Source organism: Cladosporium halotolerans (assembly GCF_011745625.1).
Source record: "Cladosporium halotolerans strain TM138-S3 chromosome Unknown Sca9, whole genome shotgun sequence".
Lineage (NCBI taxonomy): Eukaryota > Fungi > Ascomycota > Dothideomycetes > Cladosporiales > Cladosporiaceae > Cladosporium > Cladosporium halotolerans.
In genome coordinates, this window is record NW_027191460.1 from 657,772 (window position 1) to 674,602 (window position 16,831).

At 57.0% G+C, this 16,831-nt stretch overlaps 4 protein-coding genes across 4 annotated transcripts; 2 read left to right on the forward strand and 2 right to left on the reverse strand.

The window, feature by feature from the left end:
* Positions 1-2,971: 2,971 nt before the first annotated feature.
* Positions 2,972-6,362, forward strand: WHR41_03677 (uncharacterized protein; the record flags this gene model as incomplete). Its single annotated transcript, XM_069372283.1, has 2 exons — positions 2,972-5,054; positions 5,111-6,362. The coding sequence occupies exons 1-2, from the start codon at positions 3,742-3,744 to the stop codon at positions 6,360-6,362; spliced, it is 2,565 nt and encodes an 854-aa protein (XP_069230715.1). The 5' UTR covers positions 2,972-3,741.
* Positions 6,363-8,177: 1,815 nt separating this feature from the next.
* On the forward strand, positions 8,178-10,637 carry WHR41_03678 (uncharacterized protein). The gene is made up of 2 exons (XM_069372284.1): positions 8,178-10,252; positions 10,310-10,637. The coding sequence occupies exons 1-2, from the start codon at positions 8,347-8,349 to the stop codon at positions 10,492-10,494; spliced, it is 2,091 nt and encodes a 696-aa protein (XP_069230716.1). The 5' UTR covers positions 8,178-8,346; the 3' UTR covers positions 10,495-10,637.
* Positions 10,638-10,914: 277 nt separating this feature from the next.
* On the reverse strand, positions 10,915-12,844 carry WHR41_03679 (uncharacterized protein; the record flags this gene model as incomplete). The annotated part of the gene is made up of 3 exons (XM_069372285.1): positions 12,757-12,844; positions 12,456-12,694; positions 10,915-12,403 (listed from the first exon to the last, which is right to left on the reverse strand). The coding sequence occupies exons 2-3, from the start codon at positions 12,581-12,583 to the stop codon at positions 10,915-10,917; spliced, it is 1,617 nt and encodes a 538-aa protein (XP_069230717.1). The 5' UTR covers positions 12,584-12,694; positions 12,757-12,844.
* Positions 12,845-15,003: 2,159 nt separating this feature from the next.
* On the reverse strand, positions 15,004-16,767 carry WHR41_03680 (uncharacterized protein; the record flags this gene model as incomplete). Its single annotated transcript, XM_069372286.1, has 5 exons — positions 15,004-15,100; positions 15,193-15,386; positions 15,449-16,003; positions 16,151-16,315; positions 16,564-16,767. 5 exons carry the CDS (start codon positions 16,765-16,767, stop codon positions 15,004-15,006), a joined length of 1,215 nt encoding a protein of 404 aa, XP_069230833.1.
* Positions 16,768-16,831: the final 64 nt, after the last annotated feature.

Consider the following 16,831-nt stretch of genomic DNA (forward strand, 5'->3'; position numbering starts at 1 on the left):
GCGAAACAACGGCCAGCTGCGGCTGTGCAGCAGACGCAAAGTCGATCAGCAACGGGGTGGAGATGTTTTGACGGTCATGTCGTATCTGGAGCGAAGCGGGCGGGAAGGACCAGTACGGACCAAGGGAGCCACGTTGGACGCCGGACATGACCCCGAGGTTCCAGACGGGCCGAGCTGGCTCTGTTGGCGAGGGATCGGCGGGTGAAAGATGGTCAGCCCTACTGAGGTGCAGGATGGGTGAAACGACGATGGCTGACAACGTTTTCCGGCGGCGGCTGTGCGGGATGGGGGCAAGCGCGGGTAAGTGAGAAATTGCGCGTTTGCCGATCTCGCCTTTACCCGAGGGTTCGCAAGAGAGATGTGCACTACTGATGGATGTCCCGTGGATGAGTGCGTGTATGTAGGGCAGATGCTGCGGATGGCAGGCGAGGAGTGCAAGGCGGGACGGTGCCATGCTTCCGCACGTGGCTTTGATTGTAGCCGGGGGGTCCTGCCAAGCGGGAGGGCGAGACGCCACTGGCGGCAGTGAAGAAGCGGATGACTGCAGCGGGCGCGCCACGAGGGGGAAGCAGCCGTGGCGCCGGCGCGGTGACAGGTCTGGCATCAAAGCTGCGGTGAGGCATTTACGGGTGCGACAGGTAAAGTGAAGCGAGCAGACAAGGGCCGGGCTGTCTTGCTGCGCCTCCAAACGCGCGGATGGACGATCAGGTCGAAAACGGCGTCGTCGCGCGGATCGCTGGCAAAATGTGGTACCGCCCAGCCGGCGATACTCGCTGTGGTATCACGTTGACTCGGAGGCTCTTTGGAGAGTGTGCACCAGCATGCTGCCGCCTCGCACGTTCCCGCGGTGCGTGGTGAACACGCCGAGGTGGGCGTGGCGCACGCCCGCCAGACGTTGGGCAGCAGGATTGCCGTACGAGGTACGAATGTTGGAATGCAGCGATGACAATAATGGCCGTTGAACTACTGTAGCAGCTAGTCGTGCAGAGACGGATGATGCGAGTGGGATCGGAGGTATTCTCGCCAGAGCTCAGGAACAAGGAAGGGCTGGACGGCTCGCTCCAAGCCGAGGCAGGACGAGGGTGCGAGGGTATGTGCTCGGGGCAGGCAAGCTGAAGCAAGCTGAAGCAAGCTGATGAGCCGACAACGAGGACGGCGCACTGGCGGCAGAGGGCAGGCGAGCGACGGGCGACGGCACGAGTGGCTGCCGCGTGCCGTGCGGGAGCGGCGATGGGAGGCTAAGGCAGCTTAAGGTAGCGATGGAGAGCGAGCGGATGTCGCACCACTGCTGCTGCGTGCAAGGGCGGTGACACTTGCGGGCGCGAGCATGGGCATCGGCACGGTCGCTGCGTGTGTGGGAGTGTTGGGCGAAAGGGGGGCCTGAGCCTCTGAGGGGCCGCACGAGGCTTCGGCGGCTTCTGGAAGGACAGAAGCTTGGGAGATCTCGCTCGCCCTCGGCCGCCATGCCGTATCGCCCGCCCGTCTTCACCACATGCCACCCGACAACCCGACCGCCCGACCTCTACCCGCCCGACACGGCGCTAATGTTTCTCGCCGCTCCGGCTATAAGCGTGGACCACCTGCGCCGTGTGTCTAGCGCATCTTCCCGTGCTTCCCTCGCAGCACTGCTGCCACTGCCAGCCAGTAGTCAAACGAGTACAGCACCACCTAGGTGTGGTAGCGCATCTCCCTCGCCAGGGTCGCTGGGGCCCGCTCGAGTGCTGCCCGGCGATCGTCGCATGAGCCGCTGCGCGAGCGGACTGGGGCCCGCAGACGGCCACGTTGAGTGCTGACGCAGCTTCCGAGGCATCGTGCATGTCAGCAGCGCCCGCCGGTTGGCTGCTGGCATCGCACACTCCTCCTTGCCCTGCCCACGCCCTGCCGCCGAACTGCGCGGAAAACCAAGGTGGAAGGGATCGTCTGTCGTCTGTCGTCTGCCGTATGTCTGTCTGTCGGGTGTTGGGCCGGCAAGCGTGCCCTCGCCGCCGCCGTCTGCCGCACATGCAGTTGTTGTGCCAGTACCTACTAGTGAGTGGTGTTGCGAGTGCCTTCACCACTTTCAGCTGCTGCAGCGCTGGCCCTGCTGGCCTGCTCGGCTTGGCGGTCCAGCCCTCGCCCGAGCGCTCCCACAGCCAGAGCCAGACCCCGGCCATGCGCGTGGCGCCCGGCAGTTGGCGACGACACGCTGCCTGCCTGCCAGACTTCCTCCCGTCTGCCCACCCTCCACCACCCACCCGGCGACATGCCCGCCCGCCCAGCGGCATTTGTCACTGCACGTCTGTGCCTGCGTGCTGCCTACCTACGCACCTGATCGCGCCCCGTCGTGCTCTCGTGAGATGCGTGCCATACGCCCACGCAGCGGCAGTGTATGTGTGTGCATGTATGTGTGTATCTATGTGTGTAAGGTATGTACATGCACGTATACATTGCTCACTCGCTCCTCGGCGCAGCAGCCCTACCTGGGTGTCACCGGCGGCAGGCGTGCCAGCAGGCCCAGATAGACTCTGCGCCATCTCCACAGTCGGTTCCTGCACCGGCCAGACGACGACGACGACGACCTCGAGCCAGCCGTGACCCCTTGCGCTGGATCGCCAGCGCCGGCCTGCTGGTCTTCGCGTGTCGTAGCGCCCTTGAGGAGCCTCGAGCCTCGAGCCTCGTGCCCACACTCCCGCGCCCACGCCCACGCCCACGCCCACACGGCCTCCTCGTGCCTCCAGCTGCCACGCCTGTCCGAGGCCGCGCCACCACCCTGCTGCGTGCTCAGTGCTGCGTGTGCCTGGCCCGGCATCGCAAAAACCCTATGCTACCACCTGCCGCCCAGCGCACCCGGACTCTTCCACCCATAGTCTTCGAGAACACCACCACGCTCGACCCTGCCGTTGCTAGCCTTCCTTTCGTTCCATCGACTCCCTGCAGCGCCTGCAGTGCCTGCAGTGCCTACCTTCCCTGACGTCTCTTGACGCCTCTCCCGCCTTTGCTTTTCGTCGTGACGCCGCCGAGCCCGGCAGCAACCTACTCCCTTCGTGGCTTTCGGGCGTGCCACCACCCCTGCAGCAGCCTACCTGCCCTGGCGACTCGACTCTAGACTACTATAACCTGCTGCGGATCTTGCGCGCATGCGGCAAGTGTCCTTGCGGTAGCGGCGCCCTGTTGTGGCGCAAACCATTTCCTCGCTGCCCGCCTTGACGTCCTGCACACACCACCTTCCTGCCGCCCAGGTACCCAGCCAATCCATATCCCCGGTCGAGCGTGGCCATCTCGCCCTCCCGCCGCCATTCGTCGACTTCACCTGCAACCCGACCTTCGCCGTCGCCCTCTCTCTGCAGCACTTAGTGCCCTGCGCGCCTTGACGTATCGAGCCTAGGGAGTCGTCGCTATTTGCTATTCGGCACCTCCGGTCTCGGTACCTCCCCGAGCTACATACGCTGCGTCAGGCCTGCCCTGAAACCAGCTCGTCGCTGCAGCCATTCGCCGCGTCGAAAAGCGTTGCGCGCGAGCCTGAGTCTAACCTGACCATTGGAAGGATTCGCCGCGGACTAAAGACACCCCGGATCGGCCCTTCACCACCACGTTCTTTTCCTGGGATCCTTCGTAAGCGGTTCCTCAGCTCATCAGCCTGCGAGACCTCTCTACTTCGGCGCCACGCCCGAGCAGCATCGCTCGATCGACCTCAGTGTTGACAGCCCTCGTGCGACAACACATTGCGACTGAGCGGGCTCTCGACTCCTGACACCAAACAGAATGGATCCTGCCGCCCGCCACGTGCCACCTGCACAATCACCTGGCAGTGCCAATCAAGTCTCCTACGAGTCCTCGATATCCTCACAACATTCACCGCAGAGCACCTTGCAATCAACACCGATTGGGTACACCTCGGCCGGCACGCCTTATCCTCCCATTCGAGCAACATCGCCTGGTCAGCCACATGCACCTCTTCCACCAAACGGGATGCCACCACCATATCCATACCCACCGCCTCAAGGCCCGCACGTCGCACTGGCTCCTCCGCCACTGATGCACGAACACTACATGCCGAACGACTCTGCAATGCCTACACCTGGTATTTCTCCTACGCATCCTTCCGCGGCAGCGAGTGCTGTTTTGTCAGCGCAGAAGCGCGCGTACCGTCAACGGCGCAAGGATCCCAGTTGCGATGCTTGCAGGGAAAGGAAGGTCAAGTGCGATGCTACCGACATGTCGAGCTGCTCGGAATGTTCAAGCAGGAGTGTAAAATGCCAGTTCACCAAGGAGACCAACCGACGGATGTCATCGATCAAGCAAGTCCAGGACCTGGAGAAGCAGCTGGCGTCAGCGAGACAACAAATCAATCAGATGAAATCGAGCGGCCAGGAGGGATCCTCTGCGGACACGGAGGGTAGTATTGCGAGCATCCCCTCGTTGAATCTGCCCGAAACCAGCAATCGAGAACAGAAAACAACGCCGCCTGTGATGAGCAACTTTGACGGTGTCAGGCAGAATTTACGCAACTACGGCCGCGGCATCTTCAAACCACCTCCTCCCTATCGACAGAATGGACCTGCCGCCCGATATCCACGCGACGACGTACCTCTGCCCCCGAGGCAATTAGCCGATCGACTACTGTCGCATTACCACGGATCTGTTCACGTATACGCGCCGCACATTCACTGGCCGACGTTTCAACGGGAGTACGAGGAGCTGTACAGGAGAGGAACACTGGAGGGCTGCGAATTCATCTGGGTTGCGGTATTCTTTGCGGTACTGGCATGCGGCACGTTAATGGATCCTCCCGGCAGCAGCACAGGTCCGGACGCGGAAGGCTCGAAATTGATACAGCTCAGCATGAGGAGCATAGATTTTACGAACGACGACTTGACCTTGGATCATGTGAGGGTGAATTTGCTATTCAGCATGTATTTTGTGGAAACGAACGTCAGATCTACGGCGAGAGTCTGGCTAGCGGCTGCTATGAATATCGCACAAGATATTGGACTTCACAGCGATCATGGACCTTACGGAACTTTCGAGACCGAGATGCGGAAGCGTGTCTGGTGGAGTCTGTACACTTGGGATAGGTGAGGCTGATCGGAAGCATTCTTTGGAAGACAATCTAAGCTAACCACACATACAGAGTCGTTTCACTCGAAACAGGCAAGCCACTCCACATCAACGACGATGACTGCGACGTCAGCGAACCAATGCCAGTTGACGATGACCACATCCAACCCAACGGCACCATCCTCCAACCCTCCTCCCAAGCAACCCCCAACGGCATGATCGCCGTCATCCCCGTCGTCCGCATCACCGCCTCGATCAAGAAAACCCTCAAATCCCGCACCATCACCGCCGCAACCCTCAACACTTACGACCAACACTTCAAAGCCATCATGGCCTCCTACCCAGACCCCTTCGGCATCCACTCCAACACCGACCTCGACCCCCGCCTCCTAACCGCCGCCTGCTCCCTCCAGACCTCCCGCTTCCTCCTCTACCGCCACAACCTCACCCCCGCCTGCCGCCGCTCCGAGCGCCGCGACGCCCTCGACCGCCTCGTCTCCGTCGCCCAGGACACAGCCCTCTACGTCCAGCGCTCCTTCAACCCAGCCCACATGAGCAGCTGGGCCGCGCGCATCCGCACCATGGCGCCCGCCTTCTACTGCGCCCACATCTGGCGCTGCATCCTCGTCCTCACCTTCCGCGCCGAGTACGCCGCCGCCCTCACCCTCCTGCAGGTCTCCGCCGCCGTCGCCGACCTCCGCCCCAACAACCTCGCCTGCGGCCGCCACCTCGCTTTCTTCCTCGACAAGCTCGTCGACCGCCTGCGCGCCGGCGCCTCCAAGCACCAGCTCGAGAACGACGAGGAGATGCTCGCCTACGTCTCCGCAGACATGCAGGGCGCCCCCGAGAGCGCCTGGGTCTGGGCCGGCTCCGAGCCCATGTCCGCCAGCCCCATCACGTCCTCCTCCAACTTGCCGGGCGCCCCCGAAGCGTCGCCTGCCGCGGGCTACCAGCTGACGGAACGGGAGCTGCGCGACTGGCCCGGCTGGGACCAGATCCAGCGCGTTCTGACGCAGCTGCTGCACGAGTCGCAGTCCCAGCCTCAGGCGCAGCCTCAGCAGCAGGCGCGCCCTCCCCCGCAGCAGCAGCAGCAAGGTGGTTTCGCCCTCCCGCCTATCCAGCAGCACGGCGGCGGCAGCAGCAGCAGCAGCGGCCACCATCTGGCCCCGGCGCCGGCGCTGCAGCCTGGTGGCAGCGTGAGTCCGGCGCCGAGTAGTTCGCATTCGCTGTCGAGTGGGAATGGGGGTGGTGGTGGTGGAGGTGGTGGGGTTGGGATTGGAAGTGGAGGCGGGAGCAGTCGGATTAGTATTAAGGATATTATGTGAGGGGGTAATTTTTTCTGGAGAAAGAAATTTGGGGAAGGATGAGAGAATTGAGAAGTGGCAAGAGTGTGGATCAGAAGGAAGGAAGGAAGGAAGGAAGGAAGGCTTGACTCCAGACGGAGGAGGTTTGGAGTTACCTTTGCGTGGGGAAAACCGGACTGGGAAGACCTCGCCTCGAATCTTTTGTCTGGCCTTTTTTTTAACGGACGAGAAAGGATAAGATCGGATGGCCGAGGCCGAAGGTCATGGAGAAAATCAGACTAAACTGCATGAAAAGGCAAGGAGGGAAGGAAGGAAGGAAGGAAGCAAAGACACAAAACTGCTCTTTAGCACGGCGTTTCTGGGACGGAGGGATTTTTCAATGGGTGTCTGACTATTTACAAAAACACTGGGATTGCAGGGAAGCAAAGGAAAGGAAAGGGAAGGGGTTCTGCATATCTGGACTGGATAGGAGGGAATATGAAAGGAAATTGAATCTGAGGGAAAGGAGAGGATGGGGTGCTCGGTCATGCATCTCATTTTTTTGGTGTAATTGCATGATCATTGCATCGGGACAAGGGACTTGGATAAACCACTGATATTCGGGTCGCTCGCGTAAGGACGGGGCTAGAGCTGTGATGAAAATTAGAATGGGACGAGGGGGGAGAGATGTAATAGTAGTACCTACCATACCATTTGGAAAGTCTGGGAAAGAAAGATTGTCGTGAGAAGTGTGCATTTCAGACGTACACGTGTATGTTGCCAACTTTGAGGATGAAGCTCAGGGCTGGGGGGCAAAGGTAAGGCCTGAGGGAAAGAAAGACAGAAAGCAGATTTGGATCCCCACCTGGTTCACCGCGAGTAAGATTCCTTCTGTCGGAATGCATGCGAAATGTTGAGGCGGAAGGATTTTTTCGTACAACCAGAGAAATTCGTACGATCCCGGCCTAGGTCGATGCGTTTCGCATGCCGCCTCACAATGTTGCCGACATCATGAACGCTGATATTGTAGGTAGTAGTCTCGCTCGCTAAAAACCAGTTTTTATTAGTTCAGAGGTAATGATACCTTAGCACCGTGAAATGTATCTATGTTATCAAGATACTCATAGGACCATAGTAGGCACTCTCCCCCGAAAATCGGGTTCCAATAGTAGGAAGGGGATGGTAGCACCCTATCCTGTAGTTTTCTCTCCGAGATGCTGATAGAAGTGCAGTAGTTATCTACCGCAGAAAATCGGGTTCATTAGTTGGAAATGATAGTAGCAACACATATTGCTTTTGGATTTTTGAGTGATCAATACAAGGGTGGTAAACTCTCTGATAACAATTCGGGCTCTAGTAATCCAGGGGTGATGGTAGCATTATACCTTGTTTTGTGGCACTGCGGACACTTCGAGTAGGAGTCTTTGGAGCTCTGCAGGATTATAGAGTGCTTCAAATGACTCGTGATTGCTTTGTGAACATAGGGCAATGCAGGCCAAACAAGAAGAGCCGAAACGCTTTGGGTGGAATATGCTGCCGACCTTGCAACAAAATACGGAAGCGTGGTGTCGCGGAAGCAGTGGGTGCGTTCAAGTCAAGTTGACGAGACTTGACAATCGGGTACCAAGATTTCACTGGTCTTCAAAAGAACTCATAATAAATGGATATCTATTGATTGTATCAATTTGTGAGTTCCCTCTGGGGCGTGTCCTTTGTTCACGTCATGAGTGTGTTGCGACCGCGAAGACACAAGAGCTGGGCAGCTGTGCAGTGAATGGACCCCTCGCCGGATTGGGCAAACCACACTTGTTCATTCGCGACTTTCCACCTCCGAGGGGCTGCGCCGGCTTCAGCACCTGCCCACGTTTCAGCGAAACATCACCCACTCGCGATTGCCTCTCTACCACTCCAGCTTGGATATTGCAGCATCACCTCCTCCGTGCTGGCCATGGTCTTCTTGCTGTAAATTGCCAAAACAACCTTTGACCTTCCTTTCGCATGACCGCGTCACCGACAAACGCCCACCATGTCGAACGAATACAACTACGACAACGATGCGCAGTTCTTTCCCTTCTTCGTCCTCACCGTCACATCGCTCGTGACGGTTCCTCTGACATACACCCTTCTGCGCGCGCCTTCAGATAGCGCTACCGCAACCAAAGCACCCAAGATCGAATCGCCCGCGCCGCCCAACCATGTCGACATTATCGACACGCAGCGCGCAAAGCAAAAGCGCAAAGAGCTGCGGCTCAAGCGCATCATCACAGCTGCGACGGGATGGATCGTTATGGCGTACATGATCTATCTCATGGTCGTGACTGCGCGCCATGCGCCCAAGATCTGGAACCCTTACGACATCCTGGACGTGGGCATGAGCGCGACGGAGAAGCAGATCAACTCACGTTACCGCAAGCTTTCGGTGACGATGCACCCGGACAAGCGTCAACCGGACGCCAGCAAGAATTTGACCGTCGAGGCTATCAACGACGAGTGGGTGGAGATTGTGAAGGCGTACAAATCGCTTACGGATGAGGAGATTCGGAACAACTACATTCAGTATGGCAACCCTGATGGCAAGCAGAGCACCAGCTTTGGTATCGCGCTGCCGCAATTCTTGGTTGCAGAGGGTAACGGAAAGTACGTGCTCGTCTTCTACGGAATCCTGCTCGGCATCGGTTTGCCCTGGCTGGTCGGGAAGTGGTGGTACGGCATGCAAAAGATGACTAGAGAGCGCATCCTTGTGACTAGCGCAGGCAACATGTTCAAGGAATATAAGGACCGCATGGATGGTGGAGACGTGGCTAGCGCTATTAGCAGCGCCATGGAGTACCAGGACATTCTCCCCGGCGGCAAGGCCGATACTGGACTGGGCAAGCTGGAGAAGAAGTTGCAGGCGACTAGCGACCTCGATCTGGCCATGCTTGAGAAGGACAAGAAGCTGCTGAACGAGCTCGACGACGCAACTCGCCGCAAGACTCTGGCTTTGATCTGGGCTTATCTCGGCCGCATCGACCTTGAGGACCGCACTTTGGAAGCCGAGAAGTACGAGGTCGCTCCGACTGCACTCAGGTTGACTGAGGCTCTTGCATCAATCGGCCTGGCCTACGGCTTCACCCAGCCAGTGCTGTCTACCTACCAAATGGCGCAGGCTCTCACCCAGGCCATCCCACCCACTAAGCTCAGTCTTCCCCTTCTTCAGCTTCCGCACTTCAACCCCGACGTCATTCAGAAGATCGAGACCAAAACCGAGTCAACATCTAAGGAACATCTCACAGTTCAGTCGTTCATGGCACTCCCAGCCGAACAGCGTCAAGCCCTCGCGCAAGCTGCCGGACTCCCCAATGACCGCCTCAAGCAAGCCGAGCAAGTCGCCCGTCAACTTCCTTACCTCAGGGTTGAGAAGGCTTTCTTCAAGGTCCAGGGCGAGAAGTACATCATTCCTTCATCGCTTGTTCAGCTTGCTGTCAAGGCACGCTTCATTCCTCCCGGCACTTCCAAGATTCCTCCTGTCTCCGAAGCTGATCTTGAAGACCCTGATCCCGCGGAGGGCGACCTGAAAGCACAGAACAAGGAAATCGAGCAGCACCATATCCCTCTCGCATACGCACCCTACCTCCCTCGCGACAGAGCGCCACAATGGCACATTTTCCTCGCCGACTCGAGACAAGGCAAGATCGCCGTCCCACCCTTCCGCTTCTCCACTTTCGACAAGCCCGCTTTCAAGGAGGACGGCACGCCTACGTTCGAAGTCGTCACCATGAAGATGCAGTTCCAGGCCCCGCCCCAGCCTGGCGAGTTCAAGTTCACAATGCACATGGTCTGCGACTCATACGTCGGCTTTGATTACAAGCAGGATGTCACACTGGTCATCGACGATGCCAGCAAAGCCCAGGAGGTCGACGACGACGATGATATCTCTGAGCCTGATGAGGGTGAGTTGCTTACCACCACAGTTCATGGGAGGAGAAGATTACTGACTATTTCGCCAGACACCATCGCCGGCCAAATGGCCGCTCTCAAGGGCCAGGCTACTAGCGACCCGGAGGCCAAGGCCAAGCGCCGGGCTGCCAGGCGGGCTGCCCACGACGAGGAAAGCGACTACGAATCAGGCACGGACGAGGACGAGGAGAGCGAGAGCGAAACCGACACTGATACCGACAGCGACGATGAATAGATATAGGGCCTGCAAAGCGAGTCATGGCAATCTTTTCTTCTTTTCTGCGAAGCCCTCGTATTTGAGAGGGACATATGTGCATAATGCTTAGCATTCAAACAGGCAATCATCAATGCGCTCAAAGCGCTCTTGTGTTCAAGTCATTCTAGATTCTCTCTAGACTTTCCGCGTTGCTGCTCACTGACAGGTCTGACCTGATCTGTTCTCGCAAAATATTTGTGCGTCGGGTCAGAACATTGCCATGCGAGAGCGAAATCTTATGGATTACGAATACGGAAGCTACAACCTGACTCCGTGTGTTCTCGGACGAGAAGCAACGAATAATTATCCTAGAGTCCACATCTTATTATCCCGCACCCTACATCAAACTAGTAGCTAGCGTCAGTCGAAACAAAGAAAACCAGGGGATAACCCTCCACCTCAAATCAAAGCCTCCATCCTGTGCAGCGTCGAGTCCTTGGTCCACCTCAAGCTCTTTCCATAGTAGTAAAGCGGCACAGTCAGCACGACAGGCAACATCGACACGGCGAATTGCACCATGTACACGTCCACCCACCCGCGCCTCGCGTGCAGGTCGAACACCCAGTAGCTCAGGCAGAAGCCTAGCACATTCTTCATCACCGTGCCCACGATCATGATCTCGCCGGAGATCGGCTTGTAGCAGTCGACGGCGTACGCGATCGAGATCGTCGGGATGGACGTCACTGCCAGGCCGGAGAAGCCGAAGCCGCAGACGAGGATTGCTTGCCATGGCCACAGGCGCTCGTAGCCCACGGCGCCGACGACGTGGCTGATGATGAAGAAGGCGACGTAGGGGAGGAGCGCGGGCAGGCGCATCTCTGCTTCGCGGATGCCGTTGTTCTTGATCGTGGCGCGGCGCGCGACCCAGTCGGATAGAGGGCCGGCGGTGGCTACGCCGACGATGCCGCCGATGAAGAAGGCGAAGTTCGAGTAGCCCACGGCCGCGGGCGACCAGCCGTAGGCGGGCGAGCCGAGGAGGCCGGACTCGGTGAGGTTGAAGAGGAGGAGAAGGTCGGCAGGGCCGGCGAGCATGAGGGCGGACCAGAAGATGATGGGGTTGAAGAAGACGATGATGGGCGTGGTCAGGTCGCGGACGATGAAGGACAACCAGCGGTTGTCGAGGGATTGCACGGGCATGAATTGTGCTTTGCTGGGTTTGCCGCGACCGACTTGCTCGCCGGTGTGTTCGCTGTTGGCTTCGGAATCGACTTGCTTCTCTTGGACATCTGGCTGGTTCTTCTCGGCTGCTGTAACGACTGCGGGGATGGAGTGGTTGCGGTGGTACTTGGTCTCTGGGAAGGTGAAGACCAGTAACAGAGTGCTGAACGCGGCCAAGGCAACCGTGAGCCAGAAGAAAGAACGCCACCCGTGGTGAGCTGCAATGTTGCCAGCCATGATAGGCCCAAGGAACGCACCGCTGAAGTACAGAGTGAAGTAGGTACCCATCCAGAAGCCGCGCTCGTGCAAGAAGAACATGTCGGCAATGACTTGGACCATGATCGTTTCGCTCGTGGCAGCAACGATACCATTGCAAGCGCGTGCTGCCAAGAGACTCTGGTGGCTGGTTGCCAACGCTTGCCAAATGTTGGTGAGGACGACGAGGACACCGAAGAAGATGCTGGTTGGTCTGCGGCCGAAGATGTTCGACAGCGGAACAATGAAGATGTTGGCGAAACCGAGAGTGATGACATTCAAACCGGTCAACAGCGAGAGTTGTTGCTGGTCGAGATGGAACTCCGCGCCTAGGAAAGGGAACATAGGCGCAATACTGAGGGCCGAACAGACCAGAACCCAGACATAGATAAGTTGGGACGCTGCGACGGTGATCTTCCACAATCTCGACCAGTTGAGAGGATCGTCAGGGTTGGCAGTAGGGTGCGGTACCAGCCTGTGTTTCGTATTAGCCGTCTGAAATCGCTCGCGATCGTTTGGCCACATACACAGATCCATTGCCTCCGGCTTTGGCGAAATGAGAGTTGCCGACGTCAGTCATTACCTCAGTACCAGGAATGATCTCGACGTTCAGCTGCTCGGCAGCTTGCTGCTGAATTGCTTCCTCAGACGACATGATGAATGTTGTTTGCTTATAGCAAGGCTTTGCTTGACGCTGAAGATGTTCAACGATCACAGCACAGATAGATAGGGGAGCGCAACGGAATAAGTATCACTTGTCGCCAGACTTCCTCGACAGTCACTCGGTGACCGAAAAAAAAAAAAATCGAATGAATGGGATACACTCACCTCAGCATCAGCTTACACAGGGCAGACGGAGACTAATATACTCGCTGTCACTGCGAGATCTCCTGCAGCAATGGCCATCGCATGCACTCCTCACCGCAGTGATGCGCCGCCAGTCGGCCACGGCTCCAGGGGAACTGCAGACTTGAACCATTGGTCGGTGCCCAATCAAGCTCGTTACCGTGGCATGAGTTGGAGATACTTGCTTCCCCGAGTCGCGATGTGGCTGACCGGCATATGCATGCCGAAGAGTATAATCCGAGTGGTAGTTTTTGATGAGGAACCCAACCAATGGTAAAGTCGCAGGGGGTGAGTGATCGCCAAAACGTCTCAGAGGGGACCCTCAGCACGGACATATGTGGTGATGTTGGAGGGTGGGGTGGCGTTCGGGCTGAGAAGCACGTACTATAGTGCTATGCTGTAGCTGTGAAGTATCGCGTTTGCGGTGTACCGCGACGCTTCACTAGTAGCCAGTATACTGCAATGGTGCAGGGGCGTTATTTATAACAGGCCGGTGTGTCGCACCACGTCGCGCATTTCTGCGATGCCTCGCCTCGGCGCATGTGCGCTATCCGTGGTCGAGGTCGTGCAACCTGGCGTGCAGCTTGGAGGTAGACGATAAGCATTGAACTCACCATGTGCTCTGAACAGTCGTCTCGTCATGAAGTGATGATGCTTACTCGTCGTCAAGTGCGGTACAAGCGGCTGGTATCTATGCACGAAGGAACGCGGAGATGAGGAGCTGGAGGACAAGGCCGTGGACACGGCTCCACGGCAAACTCCGACCTGAAGGCAAAGCACCCTGGTCTCCTAAACGGTTTCACCTCATTGATGGACTTGCGTGGTCAACACTTCGGAGTTCCATCTAGCTTTTCATAAGCTTATCGACTCATGAGAATGCATCAAGGCACGCAGTGAATGACAGTGAGATATCTGGAGGCTGGTTTCAGCCTCATGTTGCGGCGCAACACAGTTGAAAGGCGGAGTTGATGAGCATCATGAGATGGTCAGGCACTACATGGTAGATGCATGCCTTATCGTCTTCAACCTGTACGTGAGACGATAGGAGACATCTTCGCGCCTGCAGAGTAAGTGATTGCATGCTGCACAACTACTTTGTTCAATTGAGTCTTCCCCATCCTTCTTGATTCTATCCACGGATGGATTTTTGGAGACCCCAGCTTGGGCATTCACCAAAAACGCGTCCAGCATCAGCCAGGCGCCTAGTTAGCTCTGATTGTGTCTCACTCATAGCGCGATGATAAGCACGCCATAAGGAGCACGACACAAGTGCTTAGCACAGGCCGACTAACGGTTGATCGTCAGGAGGAACACTGGAGTGTTGGCTTTAAAACCACGCCTAGACCCTGTCACGCCTGATCGACTGGATTAAAATAATACTGGCAATGCACCTGAGCTCTAGCACAGCCGAACTGCCTCTCTGCGCTCCCGAGATGGATACTATGATTTGCGATCAGGATATCTCTTGGGTATTGCAAGAATATATAGTGCTAACAAAAAAGATGTCCCCATCAAGCATTGGTGGTTTAGTGGTAAAATTGGCCGTTGCCATTCAGTTTCGGCCAGCCCCGGGTTCGATTCCCGGCCGATGCACAAGAGCTCGAATGAGCAAAGATTCTTTTGCCCACTGTGGGCGCGCCTTTTGCTTTTCATCTTCTTTCAGAATGTGAGTGCAATCGGTCCGTGGCCATAGATTTTGTTGCGTAGAAGGTACATTAGGTGGGCGATCTTAGAGGCAATACAACAGGAGACGGATATATGACATGCCGTTGACCATAGACCAATAGTATACAGTTGTGTACATGAAGACGCCGGGGAGGGCTATTCCTATACGATCGAGGTGCTGTTGAACCCTTTGACGACCGTAAGTCCTCCGACAGGACTCAGCCGACTTCTCAAACAAGCGAGCGTGTCGCGTCGTCACCACTATGTGATCCCGCGCCTGTCTCGTCCGCCTCTGCAGCCGGGGGGCGAGGTGGCCTGTAGACTGAGAAACCACTGGACTCCGGTTTCTTCACCGTTGAGTGGAACTTGGTGCCGAACATGCTCCTCAGCGATTCAAGCATGCCATTTTGGGATTGTGGTTCACTGACCGTAGCCACCCCAGAGGGAAGCACGGCTTCAGGCGTCGGGACAACAGTGTAGAACGCGTCACCCTCGCGATAGGTGTAATCATTCCACCGAGGGCCGAGTGGAACACTGCGCGTGTCGTTCCATGCATCATCGACGCTATCGCCACGAGAGGACGAAGGGCTGTCTGCGGTATTGACGCTCTCCGACGCTGCTGATGATGTAGTCCGAGACGGAGTCTGAGGTCTTGAGGCCCCTAACGAGCGCGGTGGTTCAACAGAGGGGCAAGCACTCTTCGTATCTCGATATGAGCTACGATATGAACTGTGGCGCGGCTGGCGGAAGTACTGGTACTCGTGCTGTTTAGGCCTAGTACCTTCCGAGTTATTTTGGGAGTTCGAAGGGCTCAGGATGTTTTGTGATAAGCTGCTGGTCTCCGTCTTTCGATCGTCCCGGCGATCACTTCGCTGCGGGAGCACGCTCAGAGGGACTATAGGAGCCGCGCCCGCAGAACCTGTTGCACAGTATTCTCTAGCAAGACGCTGAGAGGCATGTTAGTGACCAAGCATTTCAGAAGATTCTTTTGGCCTGTTGCGAAACTTACACGATCCTGGAACATTCGAAAGCAGATCTTCGACAGCTGGTAGATTGCGGGAACGATAAATCCGAGAACCACCATCAGAGCATGCAGCGAAATGATCGCGTAACCGACCGCGCTCCTAGCAGATAAGGACGACGCTCCGCGAACAAAGATGATCATCAGAAGCGTCGCAGCGAGCCTTACTGCAGGGGCAAATGTCCCCATGGAGAATATAGGATAGATCCTGAGCCATCTGATCAAAATGAGGAAGAACAGCTCGCTGGCCGCGAGTATGGAAAGCTGTACAGGGCCCGATATCTGCAAGCCTCCGATGGCGGCACCGCGCACGAATGTCATGACTACGATGGTGGTGACGAACATCTTCTCGGCTCGGGGGTCTCCGGGCTGCGCGGTATGACCGTACTGTTGTTGGTACCACTTCGGGGTGTCGAAGATTAGAAGACCGGCTCTTTGTGGTGGCATACGACGGAACAGCCAGACGAAAGCCAGGATGGTTGAGATGATTAAAAGAGTCGCGGAGGCGGTGTTGTATGCAGGTAGAAATTCTGCCGCGCTCAACTGATAGAAAGACAAGGCGGATAGTGGGAGTGTGAAATATGATAGAACCAGACGCAGAACGGCCAGCAGTCGTGGAACTATGCCAGTGGAGCCCGGATGGGATCTCGTTGGGTTCCGATCTCTAAGAAATCTCATGCACGATGATACCAGTTCCAAAAACAGAGCCGCCGCGCAGGATACAACAAGAATGGCAACTACCATGTTCAACCAGGTGTCCGCAGTTTTGGGGGCGCCGACGATTTGATGCATGTGCTCAAGGCCAGTCGTGCCTCCGAACGTTCCGTTGATACTGTAGATGCCATCCACGACACTCTGGTACACGACGCCATGATTGAAGGGTCCTCGGAGAAAGAGCGAGAAGAGGTTGAGCTTGCTGGCAACCGGTTGAAAGAACCCTGGATAGTGTAGACTGAGGGAGCCGCTAAGAAAGACGAATTGCAGATAACCCAAGAAGTCTCCGACGCCTGGTAGGCTCAAGTCTGTGCTGGCATGGCTCGCCGGGCCATTCATGTGGACGCTTCTCTCATCGATGCCACGGAAGACTCCCACCAGCAGCATACAATGAGCAGAGCACGCGTGACCCATGTCAGAGCCTTCGATGTGGTATCTGCCATCGCCGGGGTGAACTCGCCTTGCAGGCAAACACGGGCTCCAGGTGACACGTTCGATTCAAGCTCCAGTCGAAAGTCGAATGTTGACAGAGCAGAAACGGGACCGAGGTTGCTGGTGATCGGATAAACCAAGCTCTCCTCGCGAGTGCCCATCCTTGAACTCCAAGTGCGACATGTTGCAGGTCCCTGGTCCTCGACTTTCCAATGATGCCCAAGA

Coding starts and splice junctions, on each gene's coding strand:
- WHR41_03678 (XM_069372284.1), top strand. CDS start 8,347: ATGTCGAACGAATACAACTACGACAACGATGCGCAGTTCTTTCCCTTC. Junction 10,253..10,309: donor TATCTCTGAGCCTGATGAGG/GTGAGTTGCTTA, acceptor CTATTTCGCCAG/ACACCATCGCCGGCCAAATG.